The 25684-nt window shown below is 45.0% G+C and overlaps 1 protein-coding gene across 1 annotated transcript in view; it reads left to right on the top strand.

The window, feature by feature from the left end:
- Window positions 1-25684, top strand: part of GALNT10 (polypeptide N-acetylgalactosaminyltransferase 10) — a 395118-nt gene that overhangs the window by 335027 nt on the left and 34407 nt on the right. Inside the window, exons 10-11 of the mRNA XM_069199610.1 lie at window positions 6467-6583; window positions 21136-21285. Coding sequence (XP_069055711.1) covers window positions 6467-6583; window positions 21136-21285 — 267 coding nt within the window. The remainder of the gene's footprint in view (window positions 1-6466; window positions 6584-21135; window positions 21286-25684) is intronic.

Genomic DNA, 25684 nt, shown 5'->3' on the forward strand with positions numbered 1-25684 from the left:
CACATGCGCCCACCCGCCTCCCCCGGAGCCTGTAGCCGTTTAGAAGTTGATCTTGAACATTTGTAAATTTGTAAATATATTACTTTAAACTACATTAGGTACATACGTATTCACTCCATTGCATGGGCACTATTACTAGCATACACAACTCCTACCTCACCCTCTGCGGGGAAAACAATCTAAGATGGAGTTGACGCCCATGCGCAATGGAGCCGAAATGGGAGGAGTCCCTCGATCTCGTGACTCGAAAAGACTTCTTTGAAGAAAAACAACTTGTAACACTCCGAGCCCAACACTAGATGGCAGGATAATGCACAGCATGTGAATCTGCAGCGTCTCATGCCACGAACAGATGTACACTGGGTAAGTGACATTTCCCATATATATATATATATATATATATATATATATATATATATATGATGGCATGTGTAGCTGCAGCAGCATCTGGCGGGACTGCTCCAACGCAGCCCCTGACACGTGTCCACTATTTCATGTAGAAGAAAAGCATCCTCTGGGTGGCGTGGAAGAAAGCAAATCTAGTCTTTCAGGGATGCATGCTATAGCTCTATCAAGACCTTTCCCCCACCACATTGTGACGCAGAAGGGAATTTAAGCCAATCACTGACAAACTCTGTAACATGAATATTATATATCAATGGGGACCAATGTTCCCTCTAATTTTTTTCCACTGTGTTCGGCAGTGTGCGGTCTCTGTGTGCTGCAGCCAAGAATACGTGTGCCAAGAAATTGACCATTCATGCGCGCGCAGCGCATAACTAGACAAGATCTTTGGCATTAGCCTCTCCATACCACTAAAGCAAAAAAGGGATATCATTGCTCCATGCAGTAGGGCATCAAGGCAGTTTTGTGACCTGGTTGCACGCCCCAAGGACATGACCTGTAAGGGGAGCACGTATATTTCTCTAAAAGGCTTATTTAGGCTTGAAGTGATAACGCATACAAACTACCACAAAGTATAGGAATGGTGGAACATTTGATAACAGCACATTTTCTACTGTTCTGAAGCATTTCCTAGCTCATTAACCATTAATTTCCAAGACAAATATCACTTGCCTGTTTGTATGCTAAAGCACGCCAAATGATGTTTAAAACACTCCCCGCGGTATTTAAAAGCTGTTTTCATTGACTTTAATCCAGATTCAAATATAACCATTATCTGCCCTAGGGGGGCACGTATATCGCTCTAAAAGGCTTATTTAGGGTTAGAAAGTGATAACGCATATAAACTACCACAAAGTATAGGAATGGTGGAACATTTGATAATAGCACAATGTGCGCGCTTGCCAAAGGGGCCTGCGCGATGGGGGAAGGAAAGGTGCGCGCACGCCTTACAGGGAACATTGATGGGGACACCCCTTCCCATTGCTTTTTAAATGAGATGGCAGACGGAACTTGTTGCACTCCCTAACGGAGGTGAGAAAACTACTTGACCTGGCCACAGCGGAGAGCCAAGTCCTCCCCCTCTGATGGTTCCACCATAGACATCTTAAATCCCGCTTAGACTACTGTCAGGCATTGCCATTCAGACAAATATTTGGCAGAGACAATGACCCAAGAAACTAAGCGAGACATCATTCAATACCTCTGCACTATGGATAAAACCACTTCACGACACCCCCTTTCTCTGGCTCTATCTGAAGGAGGAAGCAACAGCAGGGTACTCCTGCCCTTCGAGTGGGGGCCACATGTCTGGCCGCAACCCACATTTGACAGTGGCACTGGAACAAGGAGGGGCTGGAGAGGCACCTCTAACAACCCTTTGTGCCACTTCTTACTCCTTAGGTGATGCTTTACCCCTAGCGACCTGGTTTGCGAGAGGGTGACTCCCCAGAAGAGATGCCTTAACTCCCCGAACAAGCGCAAACAGGTTTGGGGGTATACGTTGCAACATGACCCTGATGTGCTTTTCTTACAGGAATCCCATCTCTGCAGGATAGACAGACCCAGAATGACCCACCCAAGATACACCATACGTCATTGGGCATACAAGGACTTCAAGGCATTGGGGGTGGGTATACTGTTTAAATCTGCCTTCGACCCCCACATTATTAAAGTAGTGCGACACAGGGAGGCTCACTTCTTAACGCTACATTTCCTTTGTGGGCAACATGACGCACCATGCTTATTATTTATGCCCTGAATACTGCACAGGACACTCATATTCACGGAACACTAAGGGAACAACAACAGGGGATTGAGGGGGACATAAACGGAGGGGACTTCAACCTGGTGTGAGACCCAGCGATGGATCGACACTCCTGCACGTACCAAGGCACGGAGCTATCTATGTCTGCACAACAGAAAAGGGAAATTGTGGACTTAGGCCTTACTCATGCATGGCGTTATAAACATCTGAACTCTCGGTATTACTTTTTGTCCCATGTATTTACTCCTGAATAGACTACATCTTTGTCAAGGATGCTCTCCTCCACACCCTTGACAATGCTGAGATAGCTGATATCTCTATATTGGACCACACTCATGTTGAGGTGAGGTGGTCCTCTGCCACCTCCTTCCCAGAGTCTTCCCCTTCGGTCTGCTGGCACCTCCCGTCACGGCTCCTCAGGGATCCCGTTGATGCTGAAGAAATCTGTAAAGGTATCACTGACTACTTTGCCCACAATACTGAGCAGGATGTCTCCTTACACACACTATGGGACGGATTCAAGGCAACCATTTGGGGAGTTATCTCTTCAGTGGTCATAGTGCGGGGGAGAAAGGCTCAGCTGGTGGAAACCGGTCTGATGTCTGAGGTAAAGACCCTAGAACAGCAGGACAAAGTAAAACCCACTTGGAGGAATAAAAGGCCAATCGCCATACTGCAGGGTCAATTGCGTGCCTGCAGGACGAATAGGGCTGAACGTTCATTCCTAGCATTTAAGCATTGTTACTACAAAAGGGCAAGCAAGGTGGGTATGATCCTGGCCCATAGGCTACGTCAGGCACAGGCTAAGGCACACATTTCAAAACTCTGTAAGTCGGACAGAGTTTGGGCGATCACAGAACGGGAACTCTATGCCTACTATCAAGCCCTTTATGGTCAGGAGGATGTTCCCCAGCCGTTAATTGACGCAAACTTGGACTCTGCTCCAATCCAGTCATGAGCTGGACGTGCTGATCACACTGGAAGAAATCTGTTTCGCGATTTGGGTTCTCCCACTTGGTAAGACGCCCAGGCCAGAAGGCCTCTCAGTTAGGTTTTATAGAATGTTTCTTCCAGAATTGGGGGACAACCTGCTCTGCCTGTTTAACTTTTTTTCATGCACACCACAGGCCTCACCCCTTCAATGGCAGCAATGAAAGTCTCCTGTATCCTTAACTGAGTAAAAGCCCATCACTCTGCTCCTCCTACCACCCCATTGCCTTGTTTAACATTAATGCAAGAATTTACACCAAGATCTTGACCATTAGGCCTGTCTGCTATCTCCTGAGCCTTATAGATCCCAACCAGGTGGGATTCATTCGTAATCAGCAGGGAGCAGACAATGTGTGCAGGGTGGCAAAGGCACACTGCTGTACATGCCTTCTCTCACTGGATGCAGAGAAGGCATTCAATAAGATAAATTGGGCTTTCCTCCACTCCGTACTAACCAAAATCAGGTTAGGCCCTAATATGATTTTCATCGGCCTGTCTTCGTACGTGGCTCCCACAGCCACCATTTGCATCAGTGGGCAACACACCGACCCCATTTCGATTGACAGGGGCACCAGGCAAGGCTGTCCTCTGTTGCCACTTTTATTCGCCCTAGCAGTGGTGCAGTTCGCAAATTACTATCTACCACACTGAGGAGATAGAGGGTATCCCCTTTGGAGGACAGATATATAAGGTTCACTTTTTTGCAGACGACATGCTCCTTAACCTAACAAGACACGCCACCTTCCTCCCAGCACTGGTAACTTGCTGTAACACCTTTGAAGCAACCTCTGGCTTCAAGGTAAATATGTCCAAATCGAGTATACTTAACCTCCCAATCCCGAAGCATGATGTGCCCTTATTACAGAAGCTAGCGCCTTTCCAACGGTCCTCTGGTGCAATCAGATATATGGGCCTCAACCTCACCCCCATGCTTGCCATCTGGATGGTTGCGAACTGGCCAACTCTCCGATGTGCGATCCTGGAGGACATTCGAAGGTGGAGATCTTCGTGTTTATCTTGTGGCTGGGACAAACAAACGTGATCAAAATTAATATCTTTTCAGGGGTCCTCTACCTCTTACAAACTTTCCCTACTGCAATCCCACAAGACGATAGTATACGGCTTCAATGTGACTTGTGCACGTTCATATGAAATGAGAAGCAACCCTGAAATTCCAATTCTCTTTTGATGCAGTCCTGTGACAGAGAGGGGCTGGCCTGCTCAAACCTCTTGGAGTATTACTGGGCAGTGCACCTATGATATATTTCCGCTTGGGTGGCACGAGAAAGCAAAAGCCACTGGTTCCATATGGATAGTGGGACCTGGCTTTGCTCCCTAAGCATGCTTGGCCACGTAGTACTCAGGCCGCAACCCTGACCAAACTGGCGCTTGTAGTGGGCTGACCACCTTCCCCTCACTCAACACTCCTATCTCGCGCAACCCAGACTTTGCCCCAGCTCAATCTCCACATGCCTTCCGCGACTGGACAGATAAGGACTGCCGAACACTACAAGACCTATTCTTGGGCCCTACTATAAAATCCTTTGACCAATGTAAGATGGAATTCCACCGCCCTGAAGTCACTAGGCTGCAGTATCTACAGTTATGGCATTGGGCGCTCCACCCTTCGGTCTACCCAGAAGTTATCCGACCACATGCCCTATTTGAGACTTTGGTTCAAACTTAAAATGGCTCAAGGGGACTTACCTCTAAAACTTACAACACACTTCAACACTCTACACTTCTCAGTACGCACCCTTACCAAACACTGAGGAGATTACACCCAAACAGTGGGACACGTTGTGGTGCGATATTCCCAAAGCATAACGTAGCCTCTCCTAAAGGAGAACAACATATAAGTTAATGATCAAGTGGTATTACACCACCTCCCGCCTATCAGTCATCTACCCTGGCGCATCAGCCCTCTGTTGGTGATGGGGCCTAGAAAGGGGTGACTTCTTTCACATTTGGTGGTCCTGCACCCTCCTCATCACCTTCTGGACGGAGGTGCTAAGCCACATAGAAGCTGTAATGGATACCCTCTGCCTGCCACATGCCTTATAGTAATAATGGGGATGTGGCCCTCCTGCCTAAAGGCCATGACAAACGCATAGGTGGTGCTCATTAGCTATATAGTGCAGACAGCTTGGCAACTGATTGCCCTAGCCTGGAAACAGCTTAACCCTCAATGGCACAATGGTTTACTTGCTTGTGGCATGTAATGGCAATGGAACACCTCTCCCACAAATTGTCTTGCACAAATGCTAAATTCCAAGCAATATGGTGCACCTTAATAAATTACCTCTCATGCATAGAATTTACCTGCTTTAATCTGCCAAAACTGAGAGGACTGCAGTTATTCCTCTGATCTCTTGTCGAAGTTTTGCCCTTAACACTCTGCGTACACCCACCCCCCTTAATGGATGGGCCTGCAAGGTTACATGATACCACATAATGCATTCTCCCCACCACTGTATATCCTCTACCCCGACATGGTCATTGCTCTCTTGGTTCTTGTTACATAATATGACTGTTTGAATTCTCCCTGATCTTCCCCTTCCCTCTCCCTTCCATGCAAAGTGGCTGTTTTGCCTGAGCTCTCTTGCATTCAAGGGCAATATTTGGACTGTACGCATGACTTTAAATGCCCCTTCATAACTAAGTTACCATTGTGCCAATTGCACTTTGTGATCACTGCTTTCACTGTATACTTTGCAAACTACAATAAAGAGATTTAAAACAAAGAAAATGTGTTTCTAAGGTCTACCCTAATGCTTTGGATCATTACTCTAGGTAAGATCTCCATATTCAATAGCCAGTTTACAGGTGTTCAACATTCTCTTACCCTGTCTAGTAACCTCTACAAATAGTTTCAGCTTCCATCATTCCCGATTCCCCTTCTGTTCCCAGTGTGATTAGAAAGTATCCTACTACCCACAATGGACATATATGAGAAGGAAGGGCCAGGATTCACAATATACACAAGCCGTTTTCAATGCATTTTTCCATTTTAGCACGAAGACCCCGGCCTTTTTTTATGGTTTGAAAAGGGTACTTTTACTTAATGTTGTGAATTGCCAGAGGCGAAGGATGTAGAGTAAGGAAGTTTACCAATATTGTATCTTTCGTAGATTAACATAATCTTTTCAATAGTCTGTTTTCTACCTCTCAATCATTGAAAAACAGTGTGTTGTGAAATATGCAAACAGCAAGCTAGTATGTGTGTAATTTATGCTTTAGTTTACACTTAGTAAACTAGTTTACTGTACCTCTATAAACATTATATCTGTATTGTCATCCTTACAGATCCGCAATGTGGGTGCTTCTCTATGTGTAGACGCAAAAGTTGCAAGCCAGGGTTCCCAGTTGCGTCTGGAGCCATGTTTGAAGACCAATGGAGATGCAGTTTGGGGAAACATGCAGGTATCTATGCAGGATTCAAATATTTTTGTAAATGCTTAGTTCCTGAATTTGTTAGATCTGGCCCCACAAAAGTGCTATACAAAGACACTAAAAATATTTCAATCCTGAAAGGTAAAGTATGTCTGGTTTTTGGATCCAGAAAGGCATACTGTGCACAGGACAATTGCCCGCCACCATTGGTCAACTCTCGGAGACCACAGTCAGTTTCCTTACCTAGTACACCACCCGAGAGAGCTTGGTGGGCCAAGCCTCCACTTATAGGATCAGCCTTGATGGATTCCCTACAACTCCACTGGATAGCGAATCCAAAAGGCTACCTTCAGTAAGAGGATTTTCTCTTCGGCCAGCCTAGCACTGTGATCGGGGCGCACCACGTGTCTTTGGGGCACATAACAGCACACTGTGTGGGATTCAGATGCGAAAGTGCTGCTTCCGGTCCCAGAGGAGGCCCGAATTGTACTCTCTGGAATATGGGGGGGTTCCTGTACGCTGGAGACTGGATGGTGGCATGGACTTTAAGGATGCATATTTCCACATTTCTGTCCTGCCAGTCCACAAGTGTTACCTTCGGTTCACGGTGGCCCCCAGAGCACTTTCACTTTGTTGTGCTTCGGCCACACCAGTGCCCTTTGGGTGTGTACGAAAATGTCAGAGGTGGTTGCAGCACATCTGCAGAGGATAGGGATTCCAGCCTTCCCCTACCTCAATGATCGGCTGTTGAGGGCAGGCTCACCCCAAGCAGTTGTCTCCCACCTCCAAAATATGGCAGACCTCCTGCATTTGCTGGGGTTCACTATCAACATGCCGAAGTCACACCAACTCTCTCTCTGACGCTTCCGTTCATTCGAGTTGATCTGGACACGTTGCAGTTTCGGGACTGTCCTCTTGAGTGGCCAGTCCATGATATTCAGGCTCTGATTTTGATATTTCAGCCTCTAGCCAGGATTTCAGTGAGACGGTCACTGAGGCTGTTGGTCCTCTGGGCCTCCTTCATCGTTCTTGTAACACATGCCCTTTGGCATAAAAGGCTCTGCAGTTTGGACTTGAAGTTCCAGTGGGCACAGCATAAGGGAAATCCAGATTTCGGAGGGAACTGCAGAAGAACTGCAGTGGTGGTTGACGAACCACGATTGGGTCAGCTGCAGACCCCTCTCCCTTCCCCAAACAAACCTAACTGTAGTGACAGATGTCACTCCTGGGCTGGGGATGCCATCTGTGAGAGAGATGGCGGTCAGAGGGCTCTGGTTTCCAGGGGAGTCCAGAATTCATATCAACCTGCTAAAGATCCCGGTTGGCATTGAAGGCATTACTTGCTTTAATCAACTAAATGTGTTCATGGACAACACCTCTGCCATGTGGTACTGCAATAAACAGGGCCGGATGGGGTTGTGGACCCTTTGTCAAGGGCCCTGCGCCTCTAGACATGACTGGACCGTCACGGCATTTTCCTGGTTGTTCAACACCTGGCTTTCTGAATCCCAGGGCAGACAAACTTAGCCGACGATGCCTAGCAGATCACAATGGTGTCTCCTTTTGGAGGTGGCACATAGGGGGTCATTACAACCTTGGCGGGCGGCTAAAGCCGCCTGCCAAGGTTGGACCTCTAGGCGGCCACCAAATGCGGCCACACTCCCGCCGCAGCCATCAGGAGATCCCCGCTGGGCCGCAACACAGAAGCCAGCTCCAAATGGAGCCGGCGGTGTAGCGGCTGTGCTACGGGTGCAGTTGCACCCGTCGCGCTTTTCACTGTCTGCACAGCAAACAGTGAAAAGCTGCACGAGGCCGTGGCAGGGGGCCCCTGCACTGCCCATGCCATCGGCATGGGCAGTGCAGGGGATCCACGACTCCCCTTTCCGCCAGCCTTTTCATGGCGGTTCAAACCGCCATGAAAAGGCTAGCGGGAGGGGGACTCGTAATCCCCTGGGAAGTGCTGCAAGCATTGCTGCCCTGGAAGATTACTCCTGCCAGGACTAAAGTGGTGGAAAACTGTCGGTCCCGGCGGTGCGACCACCCCTGATTTCACCGCCAGCCTGTTGGTGGTGAAATCCGCCGAAACAACCCTGGCGGTCAAAGACCACCAGGGTTGTAATGACCCCCAAAGTCTTTTTCAAGAGTCGGGAGACCCTTAGTTAAATCTGTTTGTCACTGCCAAGAACACAGAATGTCAGCAGTTTTGCATGCTGGAGTTTCCAAGGCAGTTCTTGCTCTGAGACACTTTTCGTCTTCAGTGGAACTCTGGCCTCCTGTTTGCTTTTCCCTCAGTAGACTTCCAGCCCATAGTCCTGAAGAAGATAGGAACAACTAGACCTAAATCATCGTTGTGGCTATGGATTAGGCCCATGGGGTTATGTATCCCGAGCTTCTGAGTATGAGTTGCGATCCTTTGTTGAGGCTGCCCTTTTGGGAGGATCTTCTGTCGCAGAAACAGGGGAGGGTTCTGCACCCAATTCTGCAAACCCTATACCTTTATGCATGGAGACAGAGCTGCGACAGTTGACAGCTTTCAACCTTCCTCTCAAAATCTGAGGTTATTCTGGCAGTCAGGTGTCCCTCCACCAGGACGGTATATGCCTACTATTTGTTCTTTCTTTGACCCAGCAGGGATCTGCTCTGTGCACTGTTAAATGTTATGAGTCTCATTTCGGTATTCTTGCGGTTGCCAGAACAACCTTCTTTGTTCAAGTCACCAGTTGTCACTATGGTCCTTAAAGGACTATGCCATGTTTCCCCCAGGCCATTCCTTATGGCCCAGTTGGGTATTAACCTGGTTCTTCCCTTCCCCATGTACTCCCCTTTGAGCCGATATACAACTGCGTCCTTCATTTGTTGACTCTCAAGGTAGCCTTTCTAGTGGCCTTACCATCGGTCAGGAGTGTCAGCGAACTGCAGGCCCTCTCTGTACACCCTCCTTAGCCCTCCTACCCAGACAAGCTGGTTTTTAGGACCCTTTCCTCTTTCCTCCTGAAGGTTATCACACCCTTTCCTGTAGGCTAAAACACCACCTTGCCTACCTTCTGTGCTTCACCTCACCCTTCCAAGAAGAGGAGAGACTCCCCCGCCTGGACCCAAAAAGATCATTAATTCTCCTTTGATCGCACAAGAGAGTTCTGGGTGGATGATCAACTTTTTGTTTTATATGTTGGGGCTAAGAAAAGAAAGGCAGTGCAGTAATGAAGCATCTCACTATGGATAGTGTTCATCATAAAGATCTGCTACGCACTGGCCAAAAAGCAACCCTCTGAAGGTTTGCATGCTCATCCTACCAGGGCTGAGGTTGCGACCACTGCGTTAGCCAATGGCGTCCCTCTTATCTTTCAGGCAGCAACATAGGCATTCTTGCACACGTTCACCAGGCATTACTTGCCAGTCCGGTCCCGTAGTTCTTTTTGCAGCCCCACCTCTGGGAGGTATTGCTTGCGTATCTATTCCAAGGTAAGGAATCTGCGACTAGAGGTCTCTGTTAGATGAACAAGTGACTTACCTTCGGTAACGTCTTATCTAGTGGAGACTCTATGTAGCTGCAGATTCTTTACCGACCTTCCCTCTTTCTGCAGATTGATTCAGTACGGTCTTGCCTCTGAGGGCCTTAGCTATGCAGTATGTCTGCATTCTCTGTGGCTCCATGCTTCTAGCGTGGAAAGTCTCAAAAAGAAACAGAGGTCAGCGTGCTGCGTTGGCTCCTGTATTGCACAGCGCAGGTCTAATCAGACGCAACCAACACTGAGCCGAACAGTGCCATGTACTGGTGCGCAGGGGTATTGCTCGAAAATGTACTGCTCCAGTCTGATGCCTGGGGAATATTATAAGGTAAAGAATCTGCAGCTAGATAGTCTCTAATAGATAAGGCACTACTAAAGGTAAGGAGTGTTTCTTTCAGACCTATCATCTAGACAGTTTCCTTCCTGCTCAGAATCTGACAAACTTTAGAATCTCTTCCCCTTGGCAATGAAAGATAAGGGGCCTGTCCTAAACCCATAAAATTTGTTTGCACGGAAACATTGATATTTTATCAGGGTTATAAGGAAACTGAAGTGTTGAGAGTTCCGTTAAAGACAGTGGAGCAGCAGGAGGTCTATAAAAGTTAGAATTGGCCTGCTTCTTTATCCACGACATGTGCCACTCTCTTTCCCCACCTCTCCAGGATATGTGTTTTGGGCAGGAGAAAGAAAGAGGAAAAGGCTGTAAACCAGGGCACACAGGAGCCTACCCCAAACCCCATCCTGTAGCTCAATGTCACTGGAGCCTCAGGAGGGGGAATTCTGCTCAACTCCTGGGTTTCCCTGGCTTGGCTGAACGAGGAAAAGCAGTTTAACTGAGCACAGAGAGAACCAAGGGCTGACACCAGACTCCTTTTACAGTTGTTTAAAAGTTAACAACCTTTACTGTGCTCATGGCTGTAATTGATGAACAGTCACAGAAAGAGGTGTGAAACATAAGCTTTTGACTGGTGTGGGGGTGATCTCAACCTCCTCTGTCTCTCTGTAGTTCTTTGTTTGTATATGGGCCTGGTGCTGTATTGCTGGAGCGGGCCAATTATGGGCGGCATAGCACACTATGGAGGCCTACAACGCTATAGTATTTACTGTATTCTATTCGTTTGTATGATCATCACAATAAAGAAGACCTCTCCAATCAAAAATAGCACGAGTAAATACAAGAGAATTGTTCGTGGTACATCCCTTACCTGTTAATCTAAACCCCACCTTGCAAAGGCTGCAGCGAGATCCAGTTGAACTTGAAGGACAGAGCTGCTGTGGTCTACTGACAGTCAAAGCTAGTCTGGAATGGAAACTAGGACAGACTCGATATTGTGGATATGAGTGAAATCTCATAGTTGGTTATATTCCTGTAAGGAATTTGTACTACACGAGTCTGAAACCTCTAGTTGACTTGCTGTATCATATCATTACTGTCAATATTATAGCTGTGCCCTTGAATACCTCCTGCATACCTGTGAGCCAGAATGTCTTCGCATTGGTGTCTTTAAAAAGTATCCTTCCTATCAACCAGCCTTTTTATGGAGAAGCTAATTTTCTCTGAACCAAAGTTTGAAACACAGTATGAAGCCCACTCTTTCAGGAGCCTTTCTCAGCCATCACACATGTTCAGCAGAGACTGGTAGATTCTATTCTAGCTAAAGCATGATCAAGTACAAGCAAACATTTACACAAAATAAACCCATGTTAGTTTTAAAGCCTGAAATTGAGGCCTAGCATGCTGTTGCTAACTGAATCTCTCAGCTCGTTACCATCCAGTGCACAAACATGGATTATATTCACATGCATTAAGAGCTCTAAAACAAACCTTTCCTAACATATAGAAATGCAAGCCTGCACATTCCATCCCTGTCATTTACAAAATTGTCACAGAAATCTTTTTGATGCCGTCTCCTTGCTAAAATGAATTTGGCAAAATTAGTATTTTAAAATTTACTTATCTGTGTGCATTGCAATAAAAAATAAAGAGAGTAGGAATGGCTCCATTAAAAATAACGTTTTCAAAAATATCAATTGATGAGAATGAGCCCTCCAACAGCACAATTACCCAGTGATGGTAATTGCGACCTGTCGCTGGTCCTTGTTGCCAATCTTCAATGAACCCCAGAGAGCTGAGTTTATGCTTATAGCCTTGTATTTCAGCTTGCAAACTCTCTCGTACCTTTGCGACTGCAACAAATAAAGAAATGTTCATGCGCATATTTTCAGTTTTATGCTTTACAAGCTTTCCTCCTGCACAGCTGATAATGTGATGCAGATCGTTGAGATCCCAGTTTCACTGTGCTGGCCTTAAGATACAATTCATGCACATTATTGGGTGAGGATTTAAACCAATTTGCTGAAATGACAGTTCCCCTGGTTATGCATTTGAATTCAATTCGTTCTTTTGGTATAGGCATCTCCAGATAACTATTCAGAACTATTTTTCCCAAAATGAAGCAGCTACAGGATCACAAGTACTCCATCTACCAATTCATCCATCAAACAAAGATAAGCGTAAGGCCATGTCCATCCTAATTTCGACCATAATGGGGATAAAGCAAGAACATTCAACTTCACATATAATGTTCGCACAAGACTTAAATTTTAATTTGGTCGACGTGTATGATGATTACCAACTCCTAGAGCAAGATACCAGAACAGCCGGCTCCAATGAAAAACTATCATGATAAAGTTGGAAAAACCCAACCTTTGAATGTAACTCAGGCTGGTGTCAGAATGCTTAATGGATGACATAAGTAGGATCAACCTCCGGCTTGGATCCACTTCACAAACACTGCAAAATCAATTTTGACTACACCATCATAAGTATTGTTTTATGGAGATTTATTCTGATTGTGACTCACTCTGAAAGTACTCATCTACCTCTGGTCTAACGAGGTAAATATGGGTCTACTGACTCAACAAGGCAAATGGGCCAGATGTATTTTCCTATACAGAAACAAACAGGAAATTAAAATGGAACGATTTATATATTTCACCAGGTCGAGTACAACCTCGTTACCTTGTCCTCTAATATTGCCATACCGAGGATCTGCCTTATTTGCAGTTGAGCCTGGACTTCCTTCAGCAAGTTGTTGATTACATTCATTCCTATGTAAATTCCAAACATATGTTCCCTTAGATGGATCACTTAAAGTGTGAAATTTACCATTGGTGAGTAATGCTTTAATCTCATGCCCTTTTAAATATCCCCCCACTTCCAATCTGCAAAATATTAATACCTTTGGTGCATTCCTATGGGCGTAGTCAAGTTACTGATAGTAGCTAACCAAAAGCATGTGGTCTGATATATTGTGACATTCAAGCACAGAAAATGTTGTGGATTACAATATTCAGGGAAAAGGACATCACGATCTTGAATTTGCCATTTTTGTTTTCCAGATTCCCTTTAATAAGATAGTAGCATTCCATATTTCTAAACCATATTCTCCATACCAATTCAAAAATGAAGGTCCAAATATAATTTTATACCTAGAAAGGACATGCATCAAATTTTCACATTACTGTTTGTAAAAAGTTGTATTGATGCCAAACGGATTCTTAGTTGGAGCTAAAAAGTAATGATTCTTAGCTGTGAATTCAGTTGACCTTACTAGACAACTATGTAAAAGGGGCCACATGATATAACTTGACGAGGAGGATCAACACCTGTCTTCTCTTTTTTGATATGAGCTTCCATAGTAGTATTGCAGTTCTTGTACCTTCGGTAGCTATAACTGGCATAAGCGGACCCAAATGCTTCTCATTCAGCCTATATGTTCCATACCAAACCCTCCATCCTTTAGCAGATGTGGCGTGGTGCAGAATCTTGCACATCATACTTTGTATTGGCGTTTGTAGATCCTGTACCAAGTGATGACAAATCATGAGGATTATTACCCCTGTCCTTCCTACATTTTGAACAGGCTCAGAAAATGAAGGTAGTAATTTCTGTTTCTGGAAGTGACTGTACTATGGTATTATAAGCTGGTCCTTGATCCAAGTGAAAGGTTTGCAGCACTCCCATTGTTACTAAGCACAACAGATCTTTTCTCTGGTGTGCTAGTGTGTGCTGTAAATCCACCAATGAAACCTAACTTTAAAATGCTGCTAGCCATACCCTAAGCTGTCTTCGTAACTTGGTATACAGGATGAGGTGTTTGAAAAATACAGTTTGAAAACTGAAGGATCAGTCTACTGTAACGCTAGGATGTGTGAATTTATTTTAATTCAGTGTCATTGTGCAATTAGACCAATCGTTTCTCTTAGCGATTTCACATCAGTATTATTTATTTTGAACTCCTTATCCTCAAATACTCCTTCAACCATTACACATGCAACTGAGCAGTGCTAAGAAGAGTTCTGTTTGCTTATTTATATGGTTGTTTGGTATGTGGTGTCTTTTGGATTGCCTTTTGGTACTGAAGGAACTCTTGAGTCTTCAATGTCTGGTCATACTGAGATTGAATATCCGTACTTACCTGCGTTGTGGCACATTACATCCAACTAACCTGTAAAGCTGAAGATTTTGGATATACCAGCTTTTGTGTTTACTTTCAGCATTGGTATGGGTGACAAAAGAATGATCTTTTCCATTGTGCTTGAGGGCCTTCCTTGATTCTGCCAGTTTGCACCACAGTGAGGTTTTTGTCAACCAGAACAAAACATGTTTGATGGCATGTGTGGCTGTAGGTACACATGCTCTGCAGACTCCTGCTTTCTAGTGTTGGGTCCTGAGTGGTGCAAGTTGTTTTTCTACGAAGAAGTGTTTAGAGTCACGAGATTGAGTGATTCCTCCTTTCGGTGATATTGCGCAAGGGGCATCAACAACTTTGTTAGATTGTTTTCTCTCTGCCATTGGGTTCAGATGTGTGTGCTTCCACTCCATCTCTTGACTCCGTTCGGTTTTCAATCACTCTTCTCTGGTCCAACAGTATTGTATACGATCACGATTATCCTATCTCAGCGCTCTCTCCACTTTCGTCAGTTTGATCCTTGACCGACCACCCTTCTAGGCACCAGAACCTGTCTTGGGCCTACCTTCCACATGGCTCCGGCTTCAACAGGAATGGTTCCCTGATGGAACAAACTGCATTCTGCTTCTGTCTTCAGTTCCACGCTAAGTTCACGCACACCGACCAACACCTCGTGTGCAACCTTTGCTTCTCTCCAGACCACCGTGAGGCTGACTGCGAAGCCTGCAAGTCTTTTAAAACAAAAAAGACCCTTTGGGATCAACAGACTTGTCGACTAGGAATGGTTCAGAAGGCCCCAGATGACACCCCAGAACTCTTTAGGAAGTAGCACACTCTGGAGGAACCGACAACACAGGAGGAGGAAGCCCTTTCGATCCAAGACCTCTCTGAGAACAATGTGGAGTTTGAGCCAAGAACTTTCCTCTGCCCAGCGTGTGAGTACTGTGGCCCCCGCTGTCTCACAAAAACCCTTGAAGAAATTCCTACAGCCTACAGAGGTCACCGATCCACCACCGCCATCCGGCAATGGTCGGTACCGACAAACTGTTTCAGCCACCCCACCTTCCGGCTCGGTGCCAAAAATGGCAGCAAAGACTAAAGCCACAACATCAGCTTCAACCTCGATCACCTTGGACTGAGAGATCGCTTCGGTGACGATCCAAACCTCGGGACCAATCCAGTAGCTTCAACCTTGGCACCGACCAAGTTCCTGAAGCGCACAACTTAGGCTTTGAAGACTTTGGACACCATCACCATGGTCCAATGGGTCCTTGCCATTATCCAACATGGCAAGTTGTCTGGAGCTCATTACCACACCTCCTAATACTCCCCCTCGCACTCACAGGCTATTGTAGGAACATTTTACGCTTCTCAAGCAGGAGGTTGAAGCCTTTCTTCTCAAAGGTGCCATAGAATTCGTTCCTCCGCAACATGAAGGCTCAGGAGTATATTTGCTATACCTCCCGATTCCCAAAAAGGACTGTTCCCTCAGACCGCTACTGGACCTCTGACCTCTAAACAAGTACAACCTCTCGGCACACTTACACATGGTCATTCTTTAGGATATCTTTCCACTTCTACAGCAAGGCAACTTTATGACAGCTCTATATCTAAAGGATGTCTACTTTCACATATCAATTCACCCTGCACACCGAAAGTACTTAAGATTAGTCATTCAATTCAAGCATTGTCAGCTCAGAATCCTTCCCTTCGGGGTCACTACTGCTCCATGTGTGTTCACAAAATATTTAGCAGTAGTCACAGCACACTCGCGAAGACAAAACATCCACATGTTTCCTTACCTGGACAACTGGTTCATCAAAGCCCAGTGTCAACAGCACACTCAGATTTCAGTGGATCTCCTTTGCAAACTGGGGTTCACTCCCAGCATTCCCAAACCCCATCTGCAACCACTACAAGTTCAACCTCACATAGGGGCAATTTTGAACGCAGAGTTAGGAATAGTGTATCCCAATCCAGCTCTCATCTAGAGTTTTCAGACACTTCTCCCTCAGTTTTATGAAAACCAATCCTACACAGTAAGGACCATTATGCATTTGTTGGGGATGATGACTTCTTGCATCGCCATAGTTCCCCATGCAGACTACCCATGCACAACCCTACAGCAGTGTCTCTCGCCAGTGGCCTAAGTCAAAGGGTCACCTAGAAGATCTACTGTTGCTAGACCGCCAAACTCACTGTTCTCTGCAATGGTGGAACACCAACAACCTCCTGAAGGGGCGTCTTCTTCTATACCCTGTACCTCACATCACATTGACCACAGACACAACACTGACGGGTTGGGGTGCTCACCTCGAAGACTTGATGGTGCAAGGTTTCTGAGATGCCAAACACTAGTCCCTACACATCAACTACCAGGAACTTCAGGCGGTGTTTCTAGCCCTGAAAGCATTCCTTCCTCATCTGTCTCACAAGGTTGTCGTAGTCCAGATGGACAACATGACAGACATGTATTACTTACAAACGCAGGGTGGGGACACAGTTTTCACAACTCTCACACCTGTCTGAGACCATATGGAATTGGGCCCTTCGCCACCACATTCACCTGCTGACTGAGTACCTGCCAGGAACGGGCAGCGACTTTGCAGACCTGGTCAGGGATATTTCCCAAGGCTTTTTCACCTTCTAACTTTTTTCTGGTTTGGAGGTTCAGGCAAACATCTCTCACTATGATCTTTGTGGCTCCAACCTGGGTGTGCCAGCCTTGGTTCACCACACTACAGGATCTTTCAGTAGTCCAACACAAGATTTTTTCTCTTAAATGTTAATTCCCTTGTTCCTCTTCTGCACTGTAATCCCGATTATTTTTCCTATGGAACCCTTCTAGGTTTTAGATCCATCCCCTTGAGATCTCTTCAGATCCTGTTTCTTTTTCCAAACATCACCTCTTTTTTGCATGAGAGCTGCAAGCCCTTTTGTACCTCTGTGGGGACTTGGAGATATTATGGAATGAGCCCTGCTTCGTCAGAAGGCCACCTCATCAAAGAGATGGCCCCACATTTTTTTTTTCTCATCCTCATATCTTCTTGTCTGAGATAGATTACTCTAGGTCTCCTGTCTGATATACATTACTCTGGGTCTCCTGTCTATTAGTGACTTTTGGAGACAACTGTGGCCTAAGCCAGCATTATTTTCAGAAAAATTGCAAGTAGAACATCATGCATCCATGTGTCATTAAACTTTGGGTGGATCCAATCCTCTGTGAAGTTATGGGGCACACTTCGACAAGACGGTTGTGGTGGTAAACACCTGCCGAAGACATAGACAAATACTTGGGGTAAGTGAAAACCTGATACAGTGTTCCTGTGGTGTCTTCTCATAGAAATAAAAGATTTGGCCACAACATTCTGCAAGACTGTTTAGGATGCCTACTGCAGTCTTCCCCTCCCTTTCTTGTTCTCAGTTGCTATGGATAATACCCACAACTTGATAAAGGGAAAGAGCCCATCTATGACCTAAGCTTGAGCTGCCATAAAGGTAATTTCATACCTTTATTTAATACTTTATTTCATCAATGGTTTGAGTTTTGACAGTATAAAGAGTTACCATAAGTGTGCCAATCACACATAATTTGCAGTGTTGTTTTTCAGCTGCCTTTGATATGTTTTTGCAGTCTAAATCTAATGTTGCATTGAAAACCCAACTTTACACACTTTTGTGTCCTCAGCCTTTGCGCTCTTTAGAGTTTTTTTTTGTGTGATATCATCAAGTTGGTATGATGCAGGAGCCTCACAATCTTTCTAATCATGTACTGTTTCATCATTCTAAAAATGAACACGTTTCGTTGGTGCTTGTAACACCTGCAGAAACAAAATATAATCCAGAGCTCGATTAATGTTTGTCTCAGAATGATACTCTAGGTCTGTGGCATTGTTTCATCTGTATTTCGTTTGTATTTTCATTTGGCATGGAGTTTTGAATCTACCCATTGCAAAGATTCTTCTTTCTTCAATTGTAGGGGTATAAGCCCATACATCAGAGGGATCCTTTCATGGACTATATATCAAGTTCTCCAGACATGGTTCACACTGGTCTTCTAAATTAGGCTTACAAATATGCCCCCTGTAGCTATGTCCTTTTTCTTTAGGGTCGGCAAAATGTAGGAGGCTGAATCAGCTGATTGTGAGAAAGCAAGTCCTATCTACATAAATATCTTTGGTCTTTCAGTTGCTTTGCCGTGATGATAAAAGTTCTCCCCGACACCATAGCCCTTGGAGAGAGAACTGCATCATCTGTACAATACAGGGGTGCGCATATTTCTCTTCAATTATTGGGTCGTCCATGCAGCTATTCAAAGGGTATTAGAAAAGTCAATAATATAGAGATTGTATGAAGTTGAAGAAAGGAGATAGGCTTGAATCAGTTAATGATGCAAAATGAACTGGAATTTATAAAGCGCCACAAATACCCGGAGAGCATGCTTGTGCCAACAGACTTCATAGCTTTCAGAATGATTATTCATTTTTGTACAACCAAGTCTTGATTTTCTCTCCTCAAAATTGTGTGGTAAACGAATTGTCTGATGTGTAGTGTATGAATAGTTCATGCTCTGGTGACTAGATATGAAAAGTCCAGGCCTCGAAGGCTCTCTGGGGACCAAAGCCTGAAGTTCATAGGCAGACCAACGAAATGGACTATCCCGAGAAACACGTTGTCATCAAAGCTTGATAAATGAGTCACATGGCCTTGCATGTAGAATGTTTACATGCTTGAAACTAGTGAAATGTCTGTAGATGTTCCTTAACAGATTCATAGGACGAGATGCTCAGAAGAACCCTGGCTTGCCACATTTTGCATTATTTGTAGCTGTTATACCAGACAGTGCAGAAGTCCACAATAAAAAAGAAATTCCCATAATCCATCTGAAAAGAAATAAGGGGCAGCAGTTTTACAGGATGGGAGCGGAAAGATCTTTCAGAGCCGCCACAGAATGTGAAAAGCCCATTACAACCACCCGGGTAATATGGGTAATTTTTCACTATCACTTGTCTCTATTCAGTTTGAGGCAAATTTGATGTTTCCAGCTAGTAATCATTGTCATACATTGACAGAAATGTGCCTGTGCAGAAGTAATATATTTGTTAATGGAGCTGGTAATCTATATATTATCAGCACAAGAGATGATATTGAACCCAAAGGATCCGACTATTTGGTTAGTAGGGGTAATATAACAGCGTGGGACTTTGGGAAGAACCCTAAGAGTATCCTACATTGTTTAGAAAAATATTGAAATTGAATCGGATGGCAGGTGACTGTTTGGCCTCTGTCACATGACAAAGACTAAAACCACTTTGAGTCCTTTTTGACAATGCTAAAACCTTTTAAGCAAGATCGGAGCACTTTATTGGAGAAAATGTGAAACGTCTTGAAGAGATCGAGAAAGACCATGGCAACAGATCCTCCCTGGTCGAAGACAAATCTTAAAGTTATCAGACATGGCTAAACGTGCTATTTCAGTGTGCTGTGATATACTGAAGCCAGTTTGAGACACATCAAGCAGACTATTAATTTAAACAGAGGTGGAGAGCTGGAGATTTATTTTTTCAAAATGTTTTAATGGCAGAGGTAATAAAAGAATGGGTCTGTTGTGTTTATTGGGGGGCTAGCAGCCTTTTACTGTGAAGATGGTAGCATTGCAGACTTTAAGGATACATTGCTTAAAGCTGCCAGTTTGGGGCAAACCTGATTCATCACTGACTGAAAAAACGTGGTGGCCAGGTATCAAGCGGAGAATCTGACTGTCTGACATAGCTTTCATATCTGATCTTCAGACAAGGAAGCATATTCATACAAAGAAGATCCTGTTTCAGAAATGACAGGTTTATCTAAGTAACATAAAGTATCAAGAGAGGGAATGGAAAAGTCACAATACATTTTCTCAGTTTTTTCTTTAAAAAATGTGGCCAGATCATCAGAGTATTGTACTGAGCTGTGTTGTAGCATTTGTATAGGACGTACTGCCCCAGTGTGGTGCGCTGAAGAGCTTAGCCACACAGATAGCAACCTACACTGTAGGGTTTGTGGTTTAGAGAGTGGTGTTTTTGTTTTGAGTCTATATGGGAAGTGTTGTCATTTTGCACGTGATGACCCCTGTGTATGGTTACTGTGTTATAAGATGCAACATCTGGCAGTGCAGTGGATGGGTGAGGGTGTAGGAGAGATAGATGTGCACATCATAACCATAATAAGGACCAACCAACTTAGGTGCAGGCACAATGGAATGCTATCTGCCTGTACACCAAGAGAGAGGTATATTTTTGTTCTTGAGTAGGTCAGGTAAACAAACAGCACTTTTCCATGCCAGGAGTACTACATTCACAGGGTGTTGATGCTTGGTCTTAACAATGCAATCTTTTAAAGATCATTGGCTTGTAAAACAGTGGCAGCCTGTACTCCTTATAATACGTTTGTTTTTCTTCAGAAATACATCCTCACCAAAAAGGGCCTCGCAACTTCAGGTTCTTTTTAGCAGTATGGCAATCCAAGATATTAGCAGTGCATGCCTTGCACGCTTTCTTGTTTTGCTAGTTTTTTTCCCACGCTTTGATCGGACTGTCTCCAATCTTATGCATTGCAGGTGTTCACCTTTGGCTGGCGAGAGGACATCCGTCCAGGTGATCCTCTGCACACAAGGAAGTTTTGCTTTGATGCCATCTCTCACACCAGCCCAGTGACTTTGTTTGACTGCCACGGGATGAAGGGGAACCAGCAATGGAGATATAGGAATGTAAGTATTGGAGCGAGGCAATGTGGTTGCTGAGGACTACAATATCTTTTTAAGTCATATGAGAATCACAATAATAAAACATATATTGGTACCCCTTTACCATGTACTGTGTGCAGGTTTTAATAATGAATTTAAAAAAGCACGTAAAGCACAAGTTCAATTTTCTATCTTGTTCAAAGTATTTCTCTACTTATAATATTCGTCACAAGCTCCAGTGTAACTTTACAACTTTGCTTATAGCTGTTCAGTTAGTAGTGATCCTTGCTGTGTTGGTATTATTTTGATCCTATATGTGGCTTTTCTTTAGCTTACAATGGTATTCAATTTATTTGAAATGCCCCTAACTTTCATTATAAATATCTTTATTTTCCTATTTCTATGCTGAAGCGCAATTTTGGTTTGTAGTCTCAGAACATTTTCCAAGCCATGCTGCCTTGTGGTGGTTAGTCACTTAGTAGGCAAATGCCCTTTTTTATCATCATCTATATATTCTGTTTAAGTGACCTTATACTGTTATCACTTTTTGGACTTCATAATGCAGCGGATGGTTTCCAGTATCCCTCCAAACTGCAGAACAGGCTGACTGGTGAATTCAAGATGTGTTTTCTTTAACTTGTCCACTGCCAGGTTCTTTGTTCACGTCTGTGGAAGTGCTTTTCTAACGCTACTTCCTCCCTGTAGTCACATGCACCCATACAAACATGTTTTTTTCCGAACACTTGGGGTTAATTATTAGTGTAAATCCCATGTTAATATCAGTGTACACAGTAAAGATATCAAAAATATTATACAGTTTTTGTTAAACTTGCTCAATAATGTTTTGCACTTGACCAGTATGTAAACTTGAATCTCAAAATTTAGTAGTATTTGGTGAGTGGTTCTTTGCTTCTGCTGTTGCTTCAAGTGCCCATTAGTTGGACTCAACATCATCTCTTACGCCAGTGACATCCAACTCATCCTATCCCTCACAGAAGATACAAACACCACCAAAAGTAACATCAAAATGTGCATGACCAGCGTGGCCAACTGGATGAGAGATAACTGCCTCAGACGCAATGCTGACAAGATGGAACTTCTGATATTCAGAAACAAGAGTTCACCCTGGGACTCCACCTTGAACTAGGCCCTACCCCTAGGCCCTTCCGACCACGCCAGAAACCCGGGCATCATCTTGGACACCAACCTCACCATGAGACATCCGGTCAACCCCATCACCTTTGCCTGCTTTCACATACTCTGCATGCTTGGAAAATTAGTCAGATGTCTCTCTCCGGACACCAGAAAGTCACCCAGGCCTTAATCACAAGCAGACTGGACTCAATCAATCACTCCATTTATAAAGCGCAGCTCTTCACCCCAGAGGGTATTTGGATGCCAAGGTCTCGTTGGTCCCGGTCAAAAGTCCAGGTCTTGAGTCCCATACTAAATTCTGCCAGCGAGGGCGATGTTCTCAGGTGGAGGAGTAGGTCATTCCAAGATAGGAGAAGGAATGACATCCAATGTGGCTTCGGCAAATGCAGAGGAGGGGTGTGCGAGGTCAAGGGAGGTGGAGCGCATGTGTTTGGTAGGTTAGTAAAAGTTCAGGTGTATGCTGGTCTTTGGTTGCTTAGGGCCTTGTAGGCGGGTGTCAGCTACTTGAACTGGCATCTCTTCAGTACAGGGAGCCAGTGAAGGTTCCTGGTGTGGGGGTGATGCGGGTTCTCTTAAGGAGGTTGAGGATGAGTCTGGCCGCTGGGTTCTGTGTGGTCAGAGTCTCTTGAGGAGTTGGCCAGTTATTCCGGTGTAGAGCACATTTCCGTATTCTAGCCAGTTTGTGGTGAGGGCTTGAGTGACAGTTTTTGTGGTGTTGACGGGGATCCATCAGAAGATTTTTTGGAGGGTGTGGAAGCTGGCGGAGGAGACTTTGTTGATCTGGTGCTTCATGGTGAGTTTGCTGTCCAGAATGATGCTGAGGTTGTGGGCGTGGTCGGTAGGTGTGGATCCGAGTTTAGGGGGGCACTAGGTGTCGTCCCACAGGGAGGCGTTCTTCCGAAAGATCAGCACTTCCGTCTTGTCCATGTTGAGTTTCAGGCAGTTGGTCCTCATCCTGTAGGAGACACTTGTCATGATATTGCGGAAGTTCGTTCTGGTGGTGGAGGGGTCTTCTGTGAGCGAGAGGATGAGTTAGGTGTTGTCTGCATAGGAGACACTGTTGAGTCTATGAGTTCTGACAATTTCGGCCATGGATGTCAAGTAGGTGTTGAACTGACTGTGGCTGAGGGATGATCCTTTGGGTATGCCGTAGATGATTCTCACGGGTTCTGAGGTGAAGGATGGTAGGCGGATTCTCTGTGTCCGTCCTTAGGGGAAGGATGCCCTCCATTTGAGAGCATCTCCCTGGATGCCGATTTGGTGGAGTCATCTGATGAGAGTGTGGTGTGGGATACGGTGTTGAATGCCTCAGATGTCAAGGAGGATCAGGGCAGCTGTCCCCCCTGATCGACTAGTCTGATGTAGTCATTGGTGGCGATCAGGGCAGTCTCGGTGCTGTGGTTGGTGCGGAAGCCGGATTGGGGGGCGTTGAGCAGGTTGTTTTTCTTTAGGTGTTCGGTAAGCTGGTAGTTGATGGCCTTCTCGAGGAATTTGGTGTGGAATGGAAGCCGCATGATGGGGCTGTAGTTTTTTAGAACGGAGGTGTCCTTCAAGAGGGGTCTGACCTCTGCGTGTTTCCATCTGTCAGAGAAGGCAGCCGTGGTGATGGATGCATGGAGGATAGGGTGAGTTCTGTGCTGATTTCTTTGTTTCTCAGGTTGAAGAAGTGGTGAGGGCAGGGGTCCGTAGGTGCTCCAGAGTGGATGGAGGTCATGATGGCTGTGGTGTTCTCTGTGGTGAGTGGATTCCATTTGGTGAGTGTATGGGTGGGTGGTGTACGTCATTGAGAGGAGGTTGTTGAAGTCGGTGGTTGTTATAGATGGTGGATATTTTGTTGTGGTTTGACAGTAAATCGCAGAGTTCCTTGGAAGGGCGGATCATGTTCTCGGAGGCTGACAGACAGGAGAACTCTCTGGTGATGGTGAAGAATCCCTTGCTTTGGTTGGAGGTTGCCTCAATGCAGTCTATTAAGGCGTCTCTGTGTCCTTGTTGCATTGGTGGTATTTGTTGAGGGCTGACGTAAAGGCAGTTCAGTCTCTGGTGTCTCTGGTGGTGCATCATCACCTTTCTAGTCGATTGGCCTTTACTACAGCATCTCCACACACCTGCTGTACAAGCTGTGAACATTCAGGATGCCGCCGCCAGTACTCCACCTTCATCGCTGCACACACATCACACCTCAACTCTGACAACTTTACTGGCTCCACATTCGGAGACACGGCCATTTCAAGATATTTATCCACACCTACCAGGCACCACACAACCTCAGCTCCACTTACCTCAGTCACCGACTACACTTCCACCAGCAAACTAGGAACCTCGGCTCAGCCTCTCTCACTTCTACCCAAACCCCTGTGTCAATAGAAGCAAGACAGGAGGCAGGGCCTCTCTTACTTGGCAGCCAAATTCTGGAATGACCTCCCCCAGTAAATGGACAGCTACATCTGTTATGGAGATCCACAAGAAACTGAAAACCTGGCACTTCATCTGAACCTGCTTGCATAATCCGCACCTACTCAGCACCTGAATACCCTCAAGAGTGACAAGTTCAGGGTCTACAAATCCACATTACATTTCATTGCAAAATTACAGTTTGGGGCTCTACTCATTGGTCATGAATAGCAACCTCTGTTCTACAGCAAAATCTATCAAACCTATATTTTTCAACACTTGCATACTCTAAAGAATCTATTGGTGTACAATAGACCTCATGCACTCTGATTGATAGTATACTATAATTTCGTACTTGATCTTTGTGTCAGGATCTCTGAAAACGTTTCTAAAACAAGACATTTAACTCCAGCCATTTGTTACATAGCCCAATATTTTTGGGGCAATTTGGTCCATTTCCCCTAGCTCTCAGTAGTAGTGAATATAGCTGATGACCCTGCTGTGTTGGGAAAAAAGAAAGTTGTATCACAATCCCCTCACCTCCCAATGAGCTATACCCACTGGATAAGAATGTTTAGAGCAGCAACAAAACTCCTAGAGACAACTGAGAGAATCTTTGTATTGCTTTTGTTCCTCAGTTGACATCCTTGGAAACCACTGCAAACACACTAGATAGTTAAAGTAGTTACATTTCTTATTATACGCAACCGTAGTATAGAATATATATGTGTTCAATGGCATGTGTAGCTACAGTCCGCCATCTAGTGTTGGGCTTGGAGTGTTACAAGTTGTTTTTTTTACTGTAGGAAGCGGGCTCTGTATATACTATATCAAAATGAGATATAGTGTGCACAGAGTCCAGGGGTTCCCCAAGAGG

The sequence above is a fragment of the Pleurodeles waltl genome, chromosome 7 (genome assembly GCF_031143425.1).
Source record: "Pleurodeles waltl isolate 20211129_DDA chromosome 7, aPleWal1.hap1.20221129, whole genome shotgun sequence".
NCBI lineage: Eukaryota > Metazoa > Chordata > Amphibia > Caudata > Salamandridae > Pleurodeles > Pleurodeles waltl.